At 40.6% G+C, this 18844-nt stretch overlaps 1 protein-coding gene across 2 annotated transcripts in view; it reads left to right on the top strand.

Annotated features, from left to right (window-relative positions):
* Positions 1–18844, top strand: part of LOC129701754 (myotilin-like) — an 86189-nt gene that overhangs the window by 338 nt on the left and 67007 nt on the right. Inside the window, exons 2-5 of one of the 2 annotated variants that reach the window (XM_055643162.1) lie at positions 10965–11151; positions 12114–12170; positions 13801–13930; positions 17352–17408. In XM_055643162.1, the coding sequence (XP_055499137.1) occupies positions 12163–12170; positions 13801–13930; positions 17352–17408 (195 nt within the window). In that variant the 5' untranslated portion in view covers positions 10965–11151; positions 12114–12162. The remainder of the gene's footprint in view (positions 1–10964; positions 11152–12113; positions 12171–13800; positions 13931–17351; positions 17409–18844) is intronic. The other variant, XM_055643163.1, reaches the window with a different exon arrangement.

Raw genomic sequence — 18844 nt, 5'->3', positions numbered from 1 at the left:
ATTTTAACTTTGAAGGTAGTTATTGAAATTAGCATGAAGAACGTAATGATAAATCTTAACAAAATCCATTCAAATTGCAAACTAAGCCAGAGACAAAAAAGTTAATAGTTAGAAAGTCTGGTAAATAAACTGAAGGTTCATATTATAAAATTGCAAAATAAAGAGGTATTCTCTAAAAAATTAGAATTCTGCAAGAATAATAAAATGCATGTCTGGAGGTTTCTCTCTTCCCTCATTTTTAATAATTGTACCTTTAGTATACTCAAAACATGTTGCAGCATCACTTAATGCACGCAATCTGACACAAGTTTACATAAAACATAGAAACATAGAAATTAGGTGCAGGAGTAGGCCATTCAGCCCTTCGAGCCTGCACCGCCATTCAATATGATCATGGCTGATCATCCAACTCAGTATCCCGTACCTGCCTTCTCTCCATACCCCCTGATCCCCTTAGCTACAAGGGCCACATCTAACTCCCTCTTAAATATAGCCAATGAATGTTTGCAAAAGATAGCAAAAGATGTTTGGGAAATGATGGTCAAAGAATTGTAGACTGGTGGTGGGGCAGAGAGTTATGGGCCTGTCCTACTTAGGCGATTTTTTAGGTGACTACAGACGACTAGGCTGTCGCCACATGGTCGCCTGTATGGTCGTGAGTAGCCTCCTCGGTCGCCCAAAGAGTCATAGCGTCTTTCTGGTCACTGCTGGATTTTCAACATGTTGAACATTTTTTGGACAGTGGGTTTTGATGCCAATAAGCGTAGCTTGACTTCTCCTGACGTTGGTGCTATTGCAGTTCTCGCCGGGTTAACGTAGGTTGTCGCCGGGATAACGTAGATTGTCGCCGGTTCTGACATCGTTTTTTTTTTGTTGGTAAAGTAATGATTCTATTTCAAATTTTATGTCGAAATGGGGTTCCAGTCGCTGTTTTTTTTGGCGACCTGCTATGACTATGACAGTTGCCGGCAGTCGCCTAAACATAGCCTAAGTGGGACAGGCCCATTAGGGTGTAAATCCCAGAGTTTAGAAACTATGCCGCTGAAAGCAATCCAGAAGAAGGCAGACTTGGAGCAATGCACATTTTTTAAATGGTTGTGAAGCTGGTTCAGTTTATGGAGAAGGTGGGGCTACGCCAAGTGTGAATTTGGACACAAGGTATGCATGTTAAATTTGAAGCACGGCTGGACCAAGTTGATGGGTGAATAGAAGTAAAGGTAAAAGGCAGCAGAGACAATAGACAATAGGTGCAGGAGTAGGTCATTTGGCCCTTCGAGCTAGCACTGCCATTCAATGTGATCATGGCTGATCATTCCCAATCAGTACCCCGTTCCTGCCTTCTCCCCATATCCCCTGACTCCGCTATTTTTAAGTCCTATCTAGTTCTCTCTTGAAAGCATCCAGAGAACCTGCCTCCACCGCCCTCTGAGGCAGAGAATTCCACAGACTCACCACTCTGTGAGAAAAAGTGTTTCCTCGTCTCCGTTCTAAATGGCTTACTCCTTATTCTTAAACTGTGGCCCCTAGTTCTGGACTCCCCCAACATCGGGAACATGTTTCCTGCCTCTAGCGTGTCCAAGCTCTTAACAATCTTATATGTTTCAATGAGATTCCCTCTCATCCTTCTAAACTTGTGACTTTTTTTTTTTTTTTAATTTCTATTTATTTTTCATGCACACTGAATGGACACTGGTTGAGCAACGTTTTTTTGTTTCCTCTGGGTATGCGAATACTCAGGAAATGACAATAAAGATATACAATACAATACAATACAAACTCCAGAGTGTACACTCTTGAGGATAAAGAGCATATGGGATTAGAATTTCCGCTCAGCATTCGATTGTTCTATAGCTAAAACAGCCACAAGCAGAGATGATGAGAGAGAAGAAAATTGCAGAGCAGAGTTTAAGGCAGTGAATGAAGGCAATTACTTTGTTTTTTCCAGTAGGTAATTGGAGGAAAACTCTCCCCATGTGATGCACAATGTTGATAAGCAACATGATAAACTAGAGGCAATGGAAGGACTGAGAAGGTACTAGTTGCTAGTTTAAGTGAAGAATTTTACTCCAAAGTATGGAATCTCAAGAAGATTACTTTTATCTGTATTTAATGAGATAAGGTGAGAATCAATAAATATATATTATATAGTGAAACCACAAAATGAAGACTCTAAATAGACATAGATATGAACTTACTCAAAACACTGCTGAACAAATAAGTTGGTGCATATTTCTTAGCTTACACCAAGTCCTGTTCACCCTTTAACTCTATGTTCATCAATGTACTTTAGGTTTTGATTCTGAATGGTTATATTCTCTGGATACTTTCAAGAGAGAGCTAGATAGGGCTCTTAAAGATTGCGGGGTCAGGGGATATGGGGAGAAGGTAGGAACGGGGTACTGATTGGGGATAATCAGCCATGCTCACATTGAATGGCGGTGCTGGTTCGAAGGGCCGAATTGCCTACTCCTGCACCTATTGTCTATTGTCTATTGTCTATTGTTCAGTTACAAGTAAATATTATTAAGTTACTACTTCGTTTTAATCAAATGAGTGCTTTTATTTTATCAAATTAGACCATCTAATTAGTGATCAGAAATGAAAACTTGGCATTTAATTGTAAGATTTTAAGCAAACAGTACTTCCTTTTTCAAGAAGGTTGTGAGAGGTCGTGTCTCACAAATCTAATTGAGTTTTTTGAAAATGTGACCAAAAAGGTTGATGAGGCAGAGCTGTAGATGGAGTATATATTGACTTCAGTAAAGCATTTAACAAGGTTCCTCATGGTAGGCTGCTCTGGAAGGTTAGATTGCATGGGATCCAAGGAGAGATAACTCGATAGACAGGTACACAAAAATGCTGGAGAAACTCAGCAGGTGCAACAGCATCTATGGAGTGAAGGAAATAGGCAACGTTTCAGGCCGAAACCCTTCTTCAGATCTGGATAGACAATTGGCTTCACGGAAGGAAGCAGAGGCTGATGGTGGAAGGTTGCTTCTCGGACTGGAGGCCTGTGACTAGTGGTGTGCCTCAGGGTTTGGTGCTGGGCCCGATATCTTTGTCATCTGTATCAATGATTTGGATGAGAACATAGAGGGCAAGATTCGCAAGTTTGCTGATGATACAAAAGTGAGTGGTTTTACAGATAGTGCAGATGGTTGTGAAAAATCGCAGCAGGATCTTGATCAATTGGCCAAGTGGGCAGAGGAATGATTGATGGAATTTAATGCAGAAAAATGTGAGGTGTTGCCTTTTGGGAAGGCTAACATGGGCAGGACCTACAGAGTGAATGGTAGAGCTCTGGGTAGTGTTGTAGAGCCGAGGGATCTAGGAGTGCAGGTGCATAGCTCCCTGAAGGAGGAGTCACAGGTAGATCAGGTGGTCAAAAAGGCTTTTAGCACATTAGTCTTCATCAGCCAGAGTATTTAGTATAGAAGTTGGGAGGTCATGTTGCAGTTGTATAAGACGTTGGTGAGGCCACATTTAGAGTATTGTATTCAGTTCTGCGCACTGTGATATAGGAAAGATGCTGTTAAGCTGGAAAGGGTTACAGAGAAGATTTACGAGGATGTTGCCAGGACTAGAGGGTCCGAGTTATAGGCAAAGGTTGAGTAGACTGGGACTCTATTCATTGGAGCACAGGAGGATGAGATGTGATCTTATTGAGGTGTATACGACCATGAGAGGAATAGATCAGGTAGATGCACAGGTGAATTGAGGACCAGAGAACATAGGTTTAAGGTGAAGTGGAAAAGATTTAACAGGAATCTGAGTGGTAACTTTTTCACACAAAGGGTGGTGGATGTGTGGAACAAGCTGTCAGAGGGGGTAGTTGAGGCAGGGCCTATACCAGCATTCAAGAAGTCGTGAGATAGGTACATGGATAGGACAGGTTTAGAGGGATATGGATCAAATGCTGGCAGGTGGGACTAGTGTAGCTGGGACATGTTGGCCGGCGTGGGCAAGTTGGCTGAAGTGCCTGTTTCCACGCTGTATTTACTCTATGACTCTAAGATCAAAGAGCTAAACAAGGTTTGTGTATGGTCACTATGTTGATGTTTTATTCATTCATTCGGTATTGGATGTTGAAGCCAAAGAGCTAGACAAGGGTAATGTCTAAATTTACATTTTAAATTATCTGGATAGGGATAGCTTTATCTAATGAAACATATTCTTCCAAGCGCAGAGGTAATTTCCAGAGGCTTTTAAAAAGGAATTTCAACTGGTTGATTTGAATATTCAAAAATAGATATGGATTCTAGGTTCGTAGATTTAGTATCAAAACGGTATGCTGAGTGGATTCAGTAAGCAAACACTGTGTGCTCTCAGACTTTAAAAAGCAATCTGATTAATTGGTGACTAATTGGGATGAGTAATTTAGATCATTCAGTTACCCTTTTCCCAGCCTCTAAGTCTAGTCTTGACCTATTCCTTTTCTCTAGAGATGCTGCCTGACCCGCTGAGTTACTCCAGCTTTTTGTGTCAGTCTTCAGATTATAACTGAATCTGCAGTTCCACCCTACACATTTGGTTACATATACGGCTACATATTATGAACAACTTTGAATTTTTAGAGCCTGCTTTATTTATTTAAGGCGGTACAAAGGAATTTATTAAAGCTAGAATTGCTCAAGTGTGGGATTTATTTCAAAACTTCTGAAATTAGCACTGTGAGTGATTGTAGAGAGGAGCTCATTTTAGAGTTGCAATTAATTAGCAATGTTACAAAATTTCGAGATTTTAAAAATCAAGTCTGCAATTTATCTCGTCAGATAAAGCATAAAAAGGAGTTTAATTTGACACCTAATTCACTTTCATGTCTTCAGTATTAAAAAAGTTATGGCCATTTTCATACTCGGAAATTAGCATCTTGTTCCCTATTGCTTTTCCATTGACTTAACACAAAAGCTGTGATCGAGGACAGTCAAAAGCCCATAACATTCTTAAAAATTAAGAGAACTGAATTACATTTTCAGTTATAATAGATTGAAGCATTCTGAAACAAATATAAAACATCTTACTTGGATGACCTGAAATTAAAGCATATAATTAGTTAGTTACCTAATTGTAGCTAATTACAAAATTGACCGTTGTGACGGAAATAGTAATAAACACCCAGACTGCCTTGAAAATTCAAAAATGTGATATTCTCAAGATCAGAACTTTAATATTATTGTATTGTATGCTGTAAGTCCGCAACAGAGAAGTAAATAAATTACAATTTCTAGCAATAGACCAAGTCTTTATGTAGAAGATCAGTTGCTAGCTGGTACATTGGCATATCATAATCAGTAGCATCATCATACTCCTCAGATTGTAACCAATAAGCAATTCTGTACACCTTGTTTTTCCTCAACTTTTCAATTTTGGCATTGTAAACTACAAGTTTTTGCTCTTCAAACCACGCATGACATGCCTTTCTGCCCACTACTTTCCCATTAACAATGTCCTGTAGATTCCATTTCTTAAGAAAAGGATAATTTTTTTTAAATAGCCTAAGTATCCAAATAACAAACTAATCCCACACAAGAATTCACACTAAAACATGATTTTTAAATCTCACTGTCATGAATTTATATCCCAGACTGAAGAAGGTCTGAAGTAGGGTCTCGACCCGAAAAGTCACCCATTCCTTCTCTCCAGAGATGCTGCCTGTCCCGCTGAGTTACTCCAGCTTTTTGTGGCTATCTTCGGTTTAAACCAGCATCTGCAGTTCCTTCCCCCACACAAATCTGCACTGCATGCCCACAAGGCCAAAGGATCATGATCTGAGTGATAGATGGCTGCTGGTGGAAGCGGTGGTAAGCATAGTATGAGTGAGAAGGAGTGGTATGTAATCATTGGAGAGGTTGTTGAGAGCCATGTTTACCAAACTTATCTGCTGTGCAATTATTGATAGTTCCTCATCCTTTCATGTTATGCCCTTTCACTGATGCTGTTTTGCATTCATCGTAGTTATTGTTGTATTTATCATGACTCATTTATATTGTATACTCTGAGTTACATGTGAAGAAGGAATTTCAATGCACCCTATGTAGGAAGGAACTGCAGAAGCTGGTTTACACTGTAGAACTCCCGTGGGATTTCTGCAACATGCCTACTTTGAAGAAGTTCTCCTCCACTCTCTGATGGGAGTTCTGCAATTCCTCTCAGTCTGATGAAGGTCCTCAACCTGAAACGTCACCCATTCTTCACTCAAGAGATGTTGCGTGACCTGCTGAGTTAGTTCAGCATTTTGTAAATAACTCCAATGCGCCCTAATGTATATGACAATAAACAAATCTGGCAGTTCAAGTCTGCTCCTCTATTCATCAATTTTTTTAACTCAATGCCATTTTTTGCACTGTCTCCATATCCCTTGACTTCCTTAATATCCAGAAATCTATCATTGTGTTTTGAATAAACTCAATGACCGAAGTTCCAATTCTGAAGTTGTTTATGTTTGTATACTGCAATTTAACAAAGACTCAACAATCTGCCTTTTACAGAAATGTACAGGATGCCAGCTTCAGAAATCTAGATCGCAAAGTAATCTGTTTTTTAGTTGTGGCTTCAATCACATTAGAGACTGCAGTCAGTTGTTGGTAGATATTCTCTCTGGTTCACATCCAAGAGAAGGACACACAAGATCTCCACAGCTGTTACAAATATCAGTTGCGTTCCTTGGCGAACCCAGAGACTAATTGCAGCCATATCCTGAGGTGCATTTAAAAATATAAAAATTAATTTCTTATTTTTTTAAATGTACCTCAGGATATTTTGTTCTAAAATTCTTCAGTACACATTCTCTCTGCAATATAATTTATCTTGATTTAAAGAAACATTTCAGTATGGAATGTTCTGGCCAGAGTTGTCATCAACATTAACTTTATTGCAAACAATCTCAAGGTTGCTCTCAATTTAATATGATGAAAGTATAAAAAAGGTATGAGGGCTTCCATGGCAAGATCACATTTCGGCAAATTAAACCTTTCCAAATACACAGCATTATCAAGCTACAAATTGCTTTTGAGCACAAAGTGAGATATTAGGATCGTCTAATAGGAGTGTATTAAAAGAAGGAAAGGGGGGGGGGCTTAGTAATGTTGAGTGAAGGATAGATATTGGGCAAGAGACAAGATATTATTTGCCATAATCCATTCAGCAACCATTGACCCAAGCCTGACAATTGTCTGAAACTGAACCAGACTGTTTGGAAACTTGTGTGATATTTGACTCCAGGATATACTTCAGATTACATATCTGTTCCATCACTAAGATTATCTGTTCCCACCTTTGTAATATAATTGAAACTCATCCTTGCTTTAGTTTATCTGCTACTGAAAGTCACACTTATGCCATGAGTAAGAGATAAATATAATCTGGAACCAAAGATTATTCCCAATCTTTTTCAAAATGGTTCTGTGGGACCTTTACCTTCAGAAAGGAGGCTTAATGTCATCTGATTGCTGGTACCTCTAGCAGTGCAGCACTCTGATGGCACTGCACTGGATAGCAGAAATTCACCTTTTTCGGTCTTCAAGGGTCCAACTTTGGTCTTAACTAATTTTTTCCTCTTCCCCTACCTAAAGAAGCTTTTACTATCCTGCTTTATATTCTATGCTAGCTTACCTTCATACCTCATCTTTTCTCCCCGTATTGTCTTTTTGGTTATCTTCTGTTGTTCTTTAAACATTACCAAATCCTCGTGCTTCCCGCTCATCTTTGCTACATTGTACTTCTTCGCTTTAATTTGATCGTCCCTTTCTCCCCTTGGACTCTTTCTTCCTCCTAGGAATGAACTGATCATGCACCTTTTGTATTATTCCTAGAAACACCTGCCATTTTTGTTCCACTGTCATCCCTGCTAGTCTATCTTTCCAGTCAACTTTGGCCAGCTCCTCCCTCATGTACATAGTCCCTTTTATTCAACTGCAACACTGACACCTCCGATCTACTCCTCTCCCTCTCCAATTGTAGATTAAACCTGACCATGTTATGGGTCCTAATGGCTCATTGACCTCGAGGTCCTTTATCAAATCCGGTTCATTACATAACACTAAATCCAGAATTGCCTTCTCCCTGGTAGGCTCCAATACAAGCTGTTCAAAGAACCCATCACAAAGGCACTCTACAAAGTCCCTTTCTTGGAGTCCAGTAGCAACTTGATTTTCCCAATCTACCTGCATGTTGCAATCTCCCATAACAACCACAGCATTACTTTTACTACATGCCAATTTTAACTCCTGATTCAACTTGCACCCTATGTCCAGGCTACTGTTTGAGGGCCTGTAGATCAGGCCCATTAGGGTATTTTTACCCTTACAATTACAAGGTCATCAGAACTTGACAGCTGCCATTGACTGCCAGAGGTATCTCTGTTGTAATCAGAGTCTGGAGGACCTCCTTTCCCTGTAGACAGATCATGTGTTTTCTATTTTTCATCTCTTCCACCTGGGCAAAGTCTGAAAACCATGGGGTCCACTCATCCATATTACGTGATTGTAATGCCGTTTCCACATCCGTGTTTCGCAATGACTGCTACCAACTGCTCTTCCCTTAAGAGATACAGAATTACTTTAAGGAACGCTCGGCCTTTATAAAGGGTACTTTGCTGAGGCATGCAAGCAATTGGCTTATTGGTTGTTTTATTTTTTTAGTTTAGTTTCGAGATACAGCGCGGAAACAGGCCCACCGAGTCCACGCTGACCAGCGATCCCTGCACACAACACTATCCTACACATACTAGGGACAATTTACAATTATACCAAGCCAAATTAATCTACAAACCTGTACATCTTTGGAGTGTGGGAGGAAACTGTAGCACCCGGAGAAAACCCACACAGGTCATCGGGAGTACGTATAAACTCCGTACAGACAGCGCCCATAGTCAAGATCAAACCCGGGTCTCTGGCACTGTAGAGTAGGTAACTCCTGATTGCACATAGCACTCATGCAAATAAATCACTAGCCTGAAGTTGGCCTGTTTGTTATATCAGAAGTAATCGCTCGTGTGTCAGACGATGTAGCTTGCTGTTGGCTTCTGTCGTCATCCAACATGTTGACAGAATTGTCGCCCGACGCATCACAGAGTGCATCGCGTCATCGCTTCCAATGATCACCACGAGGAGGCTTCTGTCATGAATGAGCATCATGGAATCACTCATGTTTCCCCATCGCATTCATTGTTGTGGGAACACAAGATTAGCTCAATCGTTCCATATGGTTTCACATAAGAATGTTGAAGTATGTTGGGTATTTGCACAGCTGATTGTCTACCAGAGAAACCAAATAAGAAACAAGTTGGCAATAATTGTACTCATGATTTGACATATAAAGAGTGAACATGACTAAAGGGCAGATTTTAGATTGAGATGACACTCCGAACAATTCTTGAGGGGAACAATGGTATTTATGATAACTGTAAATGCACAACCTTAAGAAACATGGTCACTTGCCCAATCACTGTTAATTACTGTACATTTGTCTAATGGTTATTAACCTGAACCGTGTCTAAGGGAGAGTATTCTCTAACACTTACTGATGTTGGGGACATCATGCAGTGATAAGTAATGAATCCCAGTTAGTCACGTACTGAGTCTCCGTTCAAAACAAACTATGGAATGCGGGAAACAGGGGATTGAATTACAGAAACACCAGTAACATTAACCCCAAATCCAAGAATGGAAAGCATCTATCCGTCTGTGAGTGAATGATCAATTACTCATGATGATCAACTGTTCATTTGCTATAGCTGAAGTATGAGTAGATGATAAACAAGCTAAAATGAGCCTATTGGATATTATTTGACAGATGTACAATTTTACATATTACAGCATGGTAATGATATGCAGTCCTCTGACTGATCCCACTTTAGCAAAGTGAACAGGGAACTCCAAGGTCCATGAAACATTAGAACTGGTCTGCTTTGGCTCTGGCTCAACCGTGAACCTTACAGAAGATTAAGCAGTTCAATAAACCAATATGTAATTAATATAGAAGATTGAGGGGGGATCTTATAGAAACTGACAAAATTCTTAAGGGGTTGGACAGGCTAGATGCAGGAAGATTGTTCCTGATGTTGGGGAAGTCCAGAACAAGGGGTCACGGTTTAAGGATAAGGGGAAAATCTTTTAGGACCAAGATGAGGAAAACTTTTTTCACACAGAGAGAGTGGTGAATCTCTGGAATTCTCTCCCGCAGAAGGTAGTTGAGGCCAGTTCATTGGCTATATTTAAGAGGGAGTTAGATGTGGCCCTTGTGGCTAAAGGGATCAGGGGGTATGGAGAGAAGGCAGGTACAGGATACTGAGTTGGATGATCAGTCATGATCATATTGAATGGCGGTGCAGGCTCGAAGGGCCGAATGGCCTACTCCTGCACCTAATTTCTATGTTTCTATGTTTCTAAAACGCAAAAACCCCATATGCTGGAAGTTTTTCATTCCACGATTAAATATTTTACGGCGACATAGTAACTAGGGAGCAATTGGTAAGAAAAGCCAAGATCGCACTGGACCCTAGAATTTTACCATAACACCATGAACTTTCTCCTCTTAATGAATGAATATTTTTATTTGGACTGCTATTTTTTTCATGATTAACATCTCTTAAAATCTCAATGCTTTCAACTGGCATTAGGTTACAGAGATTGTGCTCCCGGATATACAGGGTCAAATGCTGCCCTTTTCACAGAGGTTAGTATTACATTTATCAAAGGTTGCAACTTGTGTATGATATACATGATGCAGATAGAATACGCTACATTTCTGGGTTTTGCAATGTAATGGATTGCAAGTTAAAACAGGGTTTAAAGTACGGTACTACAGAGAAAAAGCAAACTATCTGTTGCATGTAAAGGCTTTTTTAACAAGCAAATCGTTAAAGCTATAAGTGTCTAATGATTTCAGTCTTGCACTTTGATGGCTATATTTCAAAATTATTAATTAGATCGCTTGTTAACAAAAAGACACTCTCTTAAATATAGAACTGAAATTCAAATCCCAGCAAGTGACAAGTGAGTTCTCCTGCTGCAGAGAGAGGAGTGGTTGGAGACTGAAATCCTTGACAACCACGACACGCGAAGGAGAGGATCAGCGAAAGAGAGAAGCTCTCCGTCTTGCAGTGACTTCCTGCGGTGCACAAGTCAGTGCTAATTGTGGGAGCTCCAACTGGTACGGTTTGCCGTTTTAAATGTGAACTAATGCTAGATTTACAATTGTGAAAGGTTAGAACAAAAATCAAAATAATTTAGTAAAATATCATGCAAGTGTATGAACTGTTTTAAAAGTATGTTTGAGCAAGCATCTAGGATCCGCAATCCACGACACAATGGACCAGAAGGAAAATACATTTTGATTTTGTCCTTCCCAGTCTCTTGCTGCTGAACTCCAATTTCAGCAGATTAACAAAGGGTGGAGTGGGGGGAGGGGTGGTGGAGAAGAAATTGGGGGGCGGTGCGAGGAGGGAGGTGGGGGGGGGGGCATGCCTGGTTTAATAGCGTTAGTGGGAAAATGGTTGCGTTGGAATTAAATCTACCATTTACAGGCAGATTTACATATACTCACTCTACAGAGAAACATAGAAAAATAGGTGCAGGAGTAGGCCATTCGGCTCTCAGTCAGCACCACCATTCAATATGATCATGGCTGATCATCTAAAATCAGTACCCCGTTCCTGCTTTTTCCCCATATCCCGCGATTCCTTTAGCCCCAAGAGCTAAATCTAACTCTCTCTTGAAAACATATGTTGCATATTCTGCATAATACATGGTGTTTTCTGTTTTATTTCAGATTTCTAGCTTTTCTTTTTTGCTTTTGCACTCACATATTTGTTTCTATATTTATTTAGAAAATGAGAGACCCTTCAGAAGGCTGAAAGTAGTGGAGTAAATAAACATGTCGTGTCTTGGCAACAAAAACTCTCCCAGCAAGATGTGCAAATATAATAACTTAATTTCACTATATATACTAACTGCACATTTTTCAAGTCCAAATGTTCTATTAGAACAGGTTTTAAATATCTTGTATATGTTGGAATCGGTGTGACGACCCATATTTTAGCAAAATAAAATATCAAATTATTTTGTAAAGTTCTAAGCTAATGTAATTCAATTCTATTGTTGTGATTGATACAGATTTGACAGAGTGAACATCATTTCAAATCCATGTACTATAGAAACCATCATGCCCCAGTAAGTATGGAATAACAAGTTATTGTTTAATAACATTTAAAAATTTCTTTTTCAAACTTAGGATCTAAAACCAATGATGAAATTCCTCTTTGTCTAATAGCCTAAACATCTTGACCTCTAGTCATGGTACGATTTAAGGCTCTGTTCTAGTTTTACAATTTTCTGCTCTGCCACAAAGAGCGAAAAGGTTATTGAGTTTATTTATTCCCCCACCTCCGTACCCCAAATGGAGGGATAAATCTTATGACTCTTCGCTGAACTGCCTGTTTTGTTGGAATATTTGTTTTGTGTCTTAGCAACCAAATCTGACCACTCTGGAGAAGATGTGATCTAACTACAGTGCAGTATGGTTAAAAATAGTTCTCTCTGACTTGCACATCACATTTCTGGCTACAAAGCTCAGCACTCTGTTTGTTTTGTTACTTTCTTCTCCATAGTAACTGGCTATTTCAGGTAACTCATTTACTATGAATCTCAGACTTTTTGTTTTTCAAAACCACCCTTTTAAGTTTCATACACTTTTCCTCCAAACTTCATGCGTCATCATTGAATCTCAACTGCCAGCACAGACATATTAGGGTTGCCACATCCAACTCCCACTAATCATTTAGTGCATACGTTGAATTTGACTGGTTTGCACTTGGCTTCCAAGTTGTTAATCTAAATAAGTAACAGTTAATTAACAATTGAGGGGAGACTTGGAAACCACCGATTTGCCCATACCAAGAAACCACAAACAGAACGTGACAATAACTAGATAGCTTTTAAAGATGAATGATAAATGTGCGGCACAGTGGTGTAGTGGTAGAAACATAGAAACATAGAAAATAGGTGCAGGAGTAGGCCATTCGGCCCTTCGAGCCTGCACCGCCATTCAATATGATCATGGCTGATCATCCAATTCAGTATCCTGTACCTGCCTTCTCTCCATACCCCCTGATCCCTTTAGCCACAAGGGCCACATCTAACTCCCTCTTAAATATAGCCAATGAACTGGCCTCAACTACCTTCTGTGGTAGAGTTGTTGCTTTACATTCTCCCCCTGACTCTGTGGCTTTTATCATGGTGCTCCGGTATCTCCCACACTCCCAAGACGTACAGGTTTGTTGGTTAGTTGGCTTCAGTAAAATTATAAATTGCCCCTAGTGTGTAGGTTAGAGCTAGTGTATGGGGATCATTGGTGGGCATGGACTCGGTGGGTCGAAGGGCCTGTTTCCGCGCTGTGTCTCTGAACCAAACTATACTAAGTATCCGAAGATGGACACAAAAGGCTGGAATAACTCGGCGGGATAGGCAGCATCTCTGGAGAGAAGGAATGGGTGACGTTTCGCGTTGAGACCCTTCTTCAGACAAAGGGAGCGTCTCTGTTATTTGAAAGATTTTTCTACATGCATCCAGAAGACAGAGAACAATTTTCATTTGATGTTGTATCTAAAGTCATAGCACCTCAAAAAATGTAGCATTCCCTCAAAATGTCATTAAACCTAGATTTTGAACTTGAGAATGAGGCTTGAACCACAAGTGTCTTACCTAGAGGCAAGATCGTTATCCGTTGATTCGTCTGGTAAAAACATAGTACATCTTAAATATTGACCTCCATAAAACGTCCTTAATTTCCTCTTCTCATCAGGGTACAGAGGAAAGCAGCAACTGTGTCAGTAACATTAGCCTCTTCTTCCGGAATTGAAGGTTCTGCATGTCCTACAAAGCTTCAGATGTACACCAAACGTGTTCAGACATCATCTGTCAATGCCCAGCAGGTAGTGAACAGAAATGTATCCGTTAAAAAAGAAAATAACTGTAGAAAGGCTTCTAGAAGTCTGTTTCTCTTCTAGAATGATAATGATTCAAGCAAGGAGTGACATTTGCAAAACAAATGTACACAATAGACAATAGACAATAGGTGCAGGAGTAGGCCATTCGGCCCTTCGAGCCAGCACCACCATTCACTGTGATCATGGCTAATCACCCACAATCAGTACCCCGTTCCTGCCTTCTCCCCATATCCCTTGACTCCGCTATCTTTAAGAACTCTATCTAACTCTCTCTTGAAAGCATCCATAGAATTAGCCTCCACTGCCTTCTGAGGCAGATAATTCCACAGATTCACAACTCTCTGGGTGAAAAGGTTTTTCCTCATCACTGTTCTAAATGGCCTATTCCTTATTCTTAAACTGTGGCCCCTGGTTCTGGACTCCCCCAACATCGGGAACATGTTTCTTGCTTCCAGCGTATCCAATCCCTTAATAATCTTATATGTTTCAATAAGATATCCTCTCATCCTACTAAATTCTAGTGCATACAAGCTCAGTCGCTCCATTCTTTCTACATATGACTGTCCCGCCAGCCTGGGCATTAACCTACGCTGCACTCCCTCAATAGCAAGAATGCCTTCCTCAAATTTGGAGATCAAAACGGCACACAATATTCCAGGTGTGGTCTCACTAGGGCCCTGTACAACTGTAGAAGGACCTCTTTTCTCCTACATTCAACACCTCTTGTTATGAAGGCCAGCTATGGACCTGCTTGTTATGAATCTGCTAAACCACAAGAATTGACCAGTTGCCAATGGCTGTCCAAAGGGACAAATGGATAACTAGCAACTGGCAAGAATTAATTTTAATTGAATAATTCAAAGTAAAATTCTCAAGTAAACTAATCCAGACAGATCAATGAAGTATACGTTGGTAAAACTACCGTAAAGCCCAAATCTTCAGAAGCATGTTCACCATTGTTTTTCCAGTTCAGTTTTCTGGTCAGTTTAGTTTAATGTCACGTGTCAGTTGAACAAAGGGGACTATGAAGGCATGAGAGGGGAGCTGGCCAAGGTAGACTGGAAAGGGATCCTAGCAGGAATGATGGTGGAACAGCAATGGCAGGAATTTCTGGGCATAATCCGGAAGACGCAGGATCATTTCATTCCAAAAAGGAAGAAAGATTCTAAGGGGAGTAGGAGGCAACCGTGGCTGACAAGAGAAGTCAGGGATAGAATAAAACTAAAAGAAAAGATGTACAACACAGCAAAGAGTAGCCGGAAGCCAGAGGATTTGGGAAACTTTCATAGGACAACAGAAGGAAACAAAACGGGCAATACGGGCTGAAAAGATAAAGTACGAGGGGAAGCTGGCCAGGAATATAAAGAAGGACAGTAAAAGCTTCTTTAGATATGTTAAGGGAAAAAGAGTAGCAAAGTCAAATGTGGGTCCCTTGAAGGCAGACACGGGTGAAATTATTATGGGCAACAATGAAATGACAGGAGACTTGATAGGTACTTTGGATCTGTCTTCACTAAGGAAGACACAAACAATCCCCCAGAAGTACTGGAGGACAGAGGATCTAAGGGGGTAGAGGAACTGAAAGAAATTTTTATTAGGCGAGGAATAGTATTGGGTAGGCTAATGGGACTGAAGGATGATAAATCCCCTGGACCTGATGGTCTGCATCCCAGGGTCCTCAGGGAGGTGGCTCCAGAAATAGTGGATGCATTGGTGATCATTTTCCAATGTTCAATAGATTAGGATCAGTTCCTGTGGTTTGGAGGATAGCTAATGTTATCCCACTTTTCAAGAAAGGAGCGTGAGAGAAAACGGGGAATTACAGACCAGTTGGCCTGACTTCGGTGGTGGGAAAGATGCTGGAGTCAATTATTAAAGAGGTAATAATGAGGCATTTGGATAGCAGTTAAAGGATTAGTCCAAGTCAGCATGGATTTATGAAAGGAAAATCATGCTTGACTAATCTTCTGGAATTTTTTGAGGATGTGACAAGTAAAATGGATGAAGGGGTGTCAGTGGATGTAGTGTATCTAGACTTTCAGAAAGCCTTTGATAAGGTCCCGCACTGGAGACTGGTGACTAACATTAGGGCACATGGTATTGGGGGTAGGGTGTTAACATGGATAGAAAATTGGTTGGCAGACCGGAAGCAAAGAGTAGGAGTGAATGGGTCCTTTTCACAATGGCAGGCAGTGGCGAGTGGAGTGCCGCAAGGCTCGATGTTGGGGCCGCAACTGTTTACCATATATATTAATGATTTGAAAGAGGGAATTAGGAGCAACACTAGTAAGTTTGCGGATGACACAAAGCTGGGTGGCAATGTGAGCTAGGAAGAGGATGTTAGGAGGTTGCAGAGTGACCTGGACAGGTTGAGTGAGTGGGCAGATGCGTGGCAGATGCAGTATAATATAGATAAATGTGAGGTTATCCACTTTGGCGGCAAAAACAAGGGGGCAGATTATTATCTCAATAGGGTTAGGTTAGGTAAGGGGGAGGTACAGCGAGACCTGGGCGTCCTTGTACACCGGTCACTGAAAGTTGGCTTACGGGTACAGCAGGCAGTGAAGAAAGCTAATGGAATAACAAGAGGATTTCAGTATAGGAGTAAAGAGGTTCTTCTACAGTTGTATAGGGCTCTGGTTAGACCACATCTGGAGTATTGTGTACAGTTTTGGTCTCCTAATCTGAGGAAGGACATCTTTATGATTGAGGCAGTGCAGCGTAGGTTCATGAAATTGATACCTGGGATGGCGGGACTGTCATATGGGGAAAGATTGAAAAGACTAGGCTAGTATTCACTGGAGTTTAGAAGGATGAGGGGGAGATCTTATAGAAACATATAAAATTATTAAAGAACTGGACAAGCTAGATGCAGGGAAAATGTTCCCAATGTTGGGCGAGTCCTGAACCAGGGGCCACAATCTTCGAATAAAGGGGAGGTCATTTAAGACTGAGGTGAGAAAAAACTTTTTCACCCAGAGAGTTGTGAATTTATGGAATTCCCTGCCACTGAGGGCAGTGGAGGTCAAGTCGCTGGATGGATTTCAGAGAGAGTTAGATAGAGCTCTAGGGGCTAGTGGAAAGGGATATGGGGAGAAGGCAGGCACGGGTTATTGATAGGGGACGATCAGCCATGATCACAATGAATGGCGGTGCTGGCTCGAAGGGCCAAATGGCCTCCTCCTGCACCTATTTTCTATGTTTCTATGTTACCGATGTACAGCAAAAAGCTTTAGAAGATCCAGAATGTTTGGGAACAAATTATTTAAATATGTTACATTTCAAATGTCAAGTCAATGGAAAATTCCCTTTGTCTCTCACTTACAAAGGGTAAAAGAGGACACTTTGCGAAATTGCCCTTTTATTAATTGAGTATTTAAACTTTGAATTTGTTTTATGTTGACAGACTCAAAGGCCAATGTTTTCCACTTATTCAACAGGAAATGCTCCAGTTTTTACAAAGGTAAATAAAATCCAATTCATTGATTCTGACATTTGCGCATGACATTCATTCTGTCATGCAATTCTCCATTAGTGGAACAGCTAATTAACCATTGAAAAAAGATAATATTTTAACAATTTATTTCTGTCTCCAGAATTCCATCTTTAGTATTTTGATAGCTATATATATATTCATCAAATGTTCTTGAAAATTGTGGATGGAGACTATTGCACTCATAATTTGGATTTACAAGTATAGATATGGTTATCTTGTGTTTCTGCTGCGGTGGTGTTCCTTGCAACTTGGTTGTAGATCTTGTGCAAGACCTTCATTGCCACAATCTAAAATGAACTCCAAGCCAACAGTAGTAAATGGAAATACATTGGGGGGGGAACAAAAAATGCTGAAAACGTTCAGCAGGTCAGGCAGCATCTTTGGAAAGAGAATTACCGTAACATTTCAAATCAAAAAATAATTTGCAAAATGGTACAAAACTGCAACTCAGCCCTGCTTCTCTTTCTGCTTATGTTGCCTGACCTTCTGAGTGTTTCCAACATTTTTCTATTTTTATTTCAACTTTCATTCAACTGCATGAAAATTGGAAAAATAAAACCCCTGCGCATGCTGGAAATCTGAAACATCTACTGTATCTGTTGTTCAAGGTGTGGACGCTTATACATCGGTGAGACCAAACGTAGGCTGGGCGATCGTTTCGCTGAATACCTTCACTCAGTCTGCCTGGATCTACCTGATCTCTTGGTTGCTAAACACTTTAATTCTCCTTCCCATTCCCACACTGACCTTCCTGTCCTAGGCCTCCTCCATTGTCAGAGTGAGGCTAAACGCAAATTGGAGGAAAAGCGTCTCATATTTTCCTGGGCCTCACTCTGACAATGGGTGAGGCCCAGGACAGAAAGGTCAGATTGGCAATGGGAAGAGGAGTTGAAGTGCTGAGCCACTGGGAGATCAGGTATGTTAAGATGGACTGAGCAGAGGAACTTCAACTTCAAATTCAACTCTCCTTCCCATTCCTAATCTGAAAGCACTTCAACTCCCATTCCCAATCTGATCTTTCTTTCCTGGGCCTCCTCCATTGTCAGAGTGAGGCCCAGCACAAATTGGAGAAACAGCACCTCAATATTTTGCTTGGGTAGTTTACATCCCAGCGGTATGACCATTGACTTCTTTAACTTCAGATAGCCCTTGCTTTCTCTCTCCATCCCTTTCCAGTTCTCTCACTAGTCTTACTTCTCTCACTAGTCTCCGACTACATTCTATCTTTGTCCCACCCCCTCCCCTGACATCAGTCTGAAGGGTCTCAACTCAAAATGTTGCCTATTCCTTCTCTCCCGCTGAGTTACTCCAGCATTTTGTGTCTACCTTCGATTTAAACCAGCATCTGCAGTTCTTTCTTACACAAAAACAAATTATACATAGACGACACATTCTGCAAAATA

The sequence above is a fragment of the Leucoraja erinacea genome, chromosome 11 (assembly GCF_028641065.1).
Source record: "Leucoraja erinacea ecotype New England chromosome 11, Leri_hhj_1, whole genome shotgun sequence".
Classification (NCBI taxonomy): domain Eukaryota; kingdom Metazoa; phylum Chordata; class Chondrichthyes; order Rajiformes; family Rajidae; genus Leucoraja; species Leucoraja erinaceus.
Note: the sequence above shows the minus strand (reverse complement) of the source record. Positions and strands in the feature narration are given on the sequence as shown.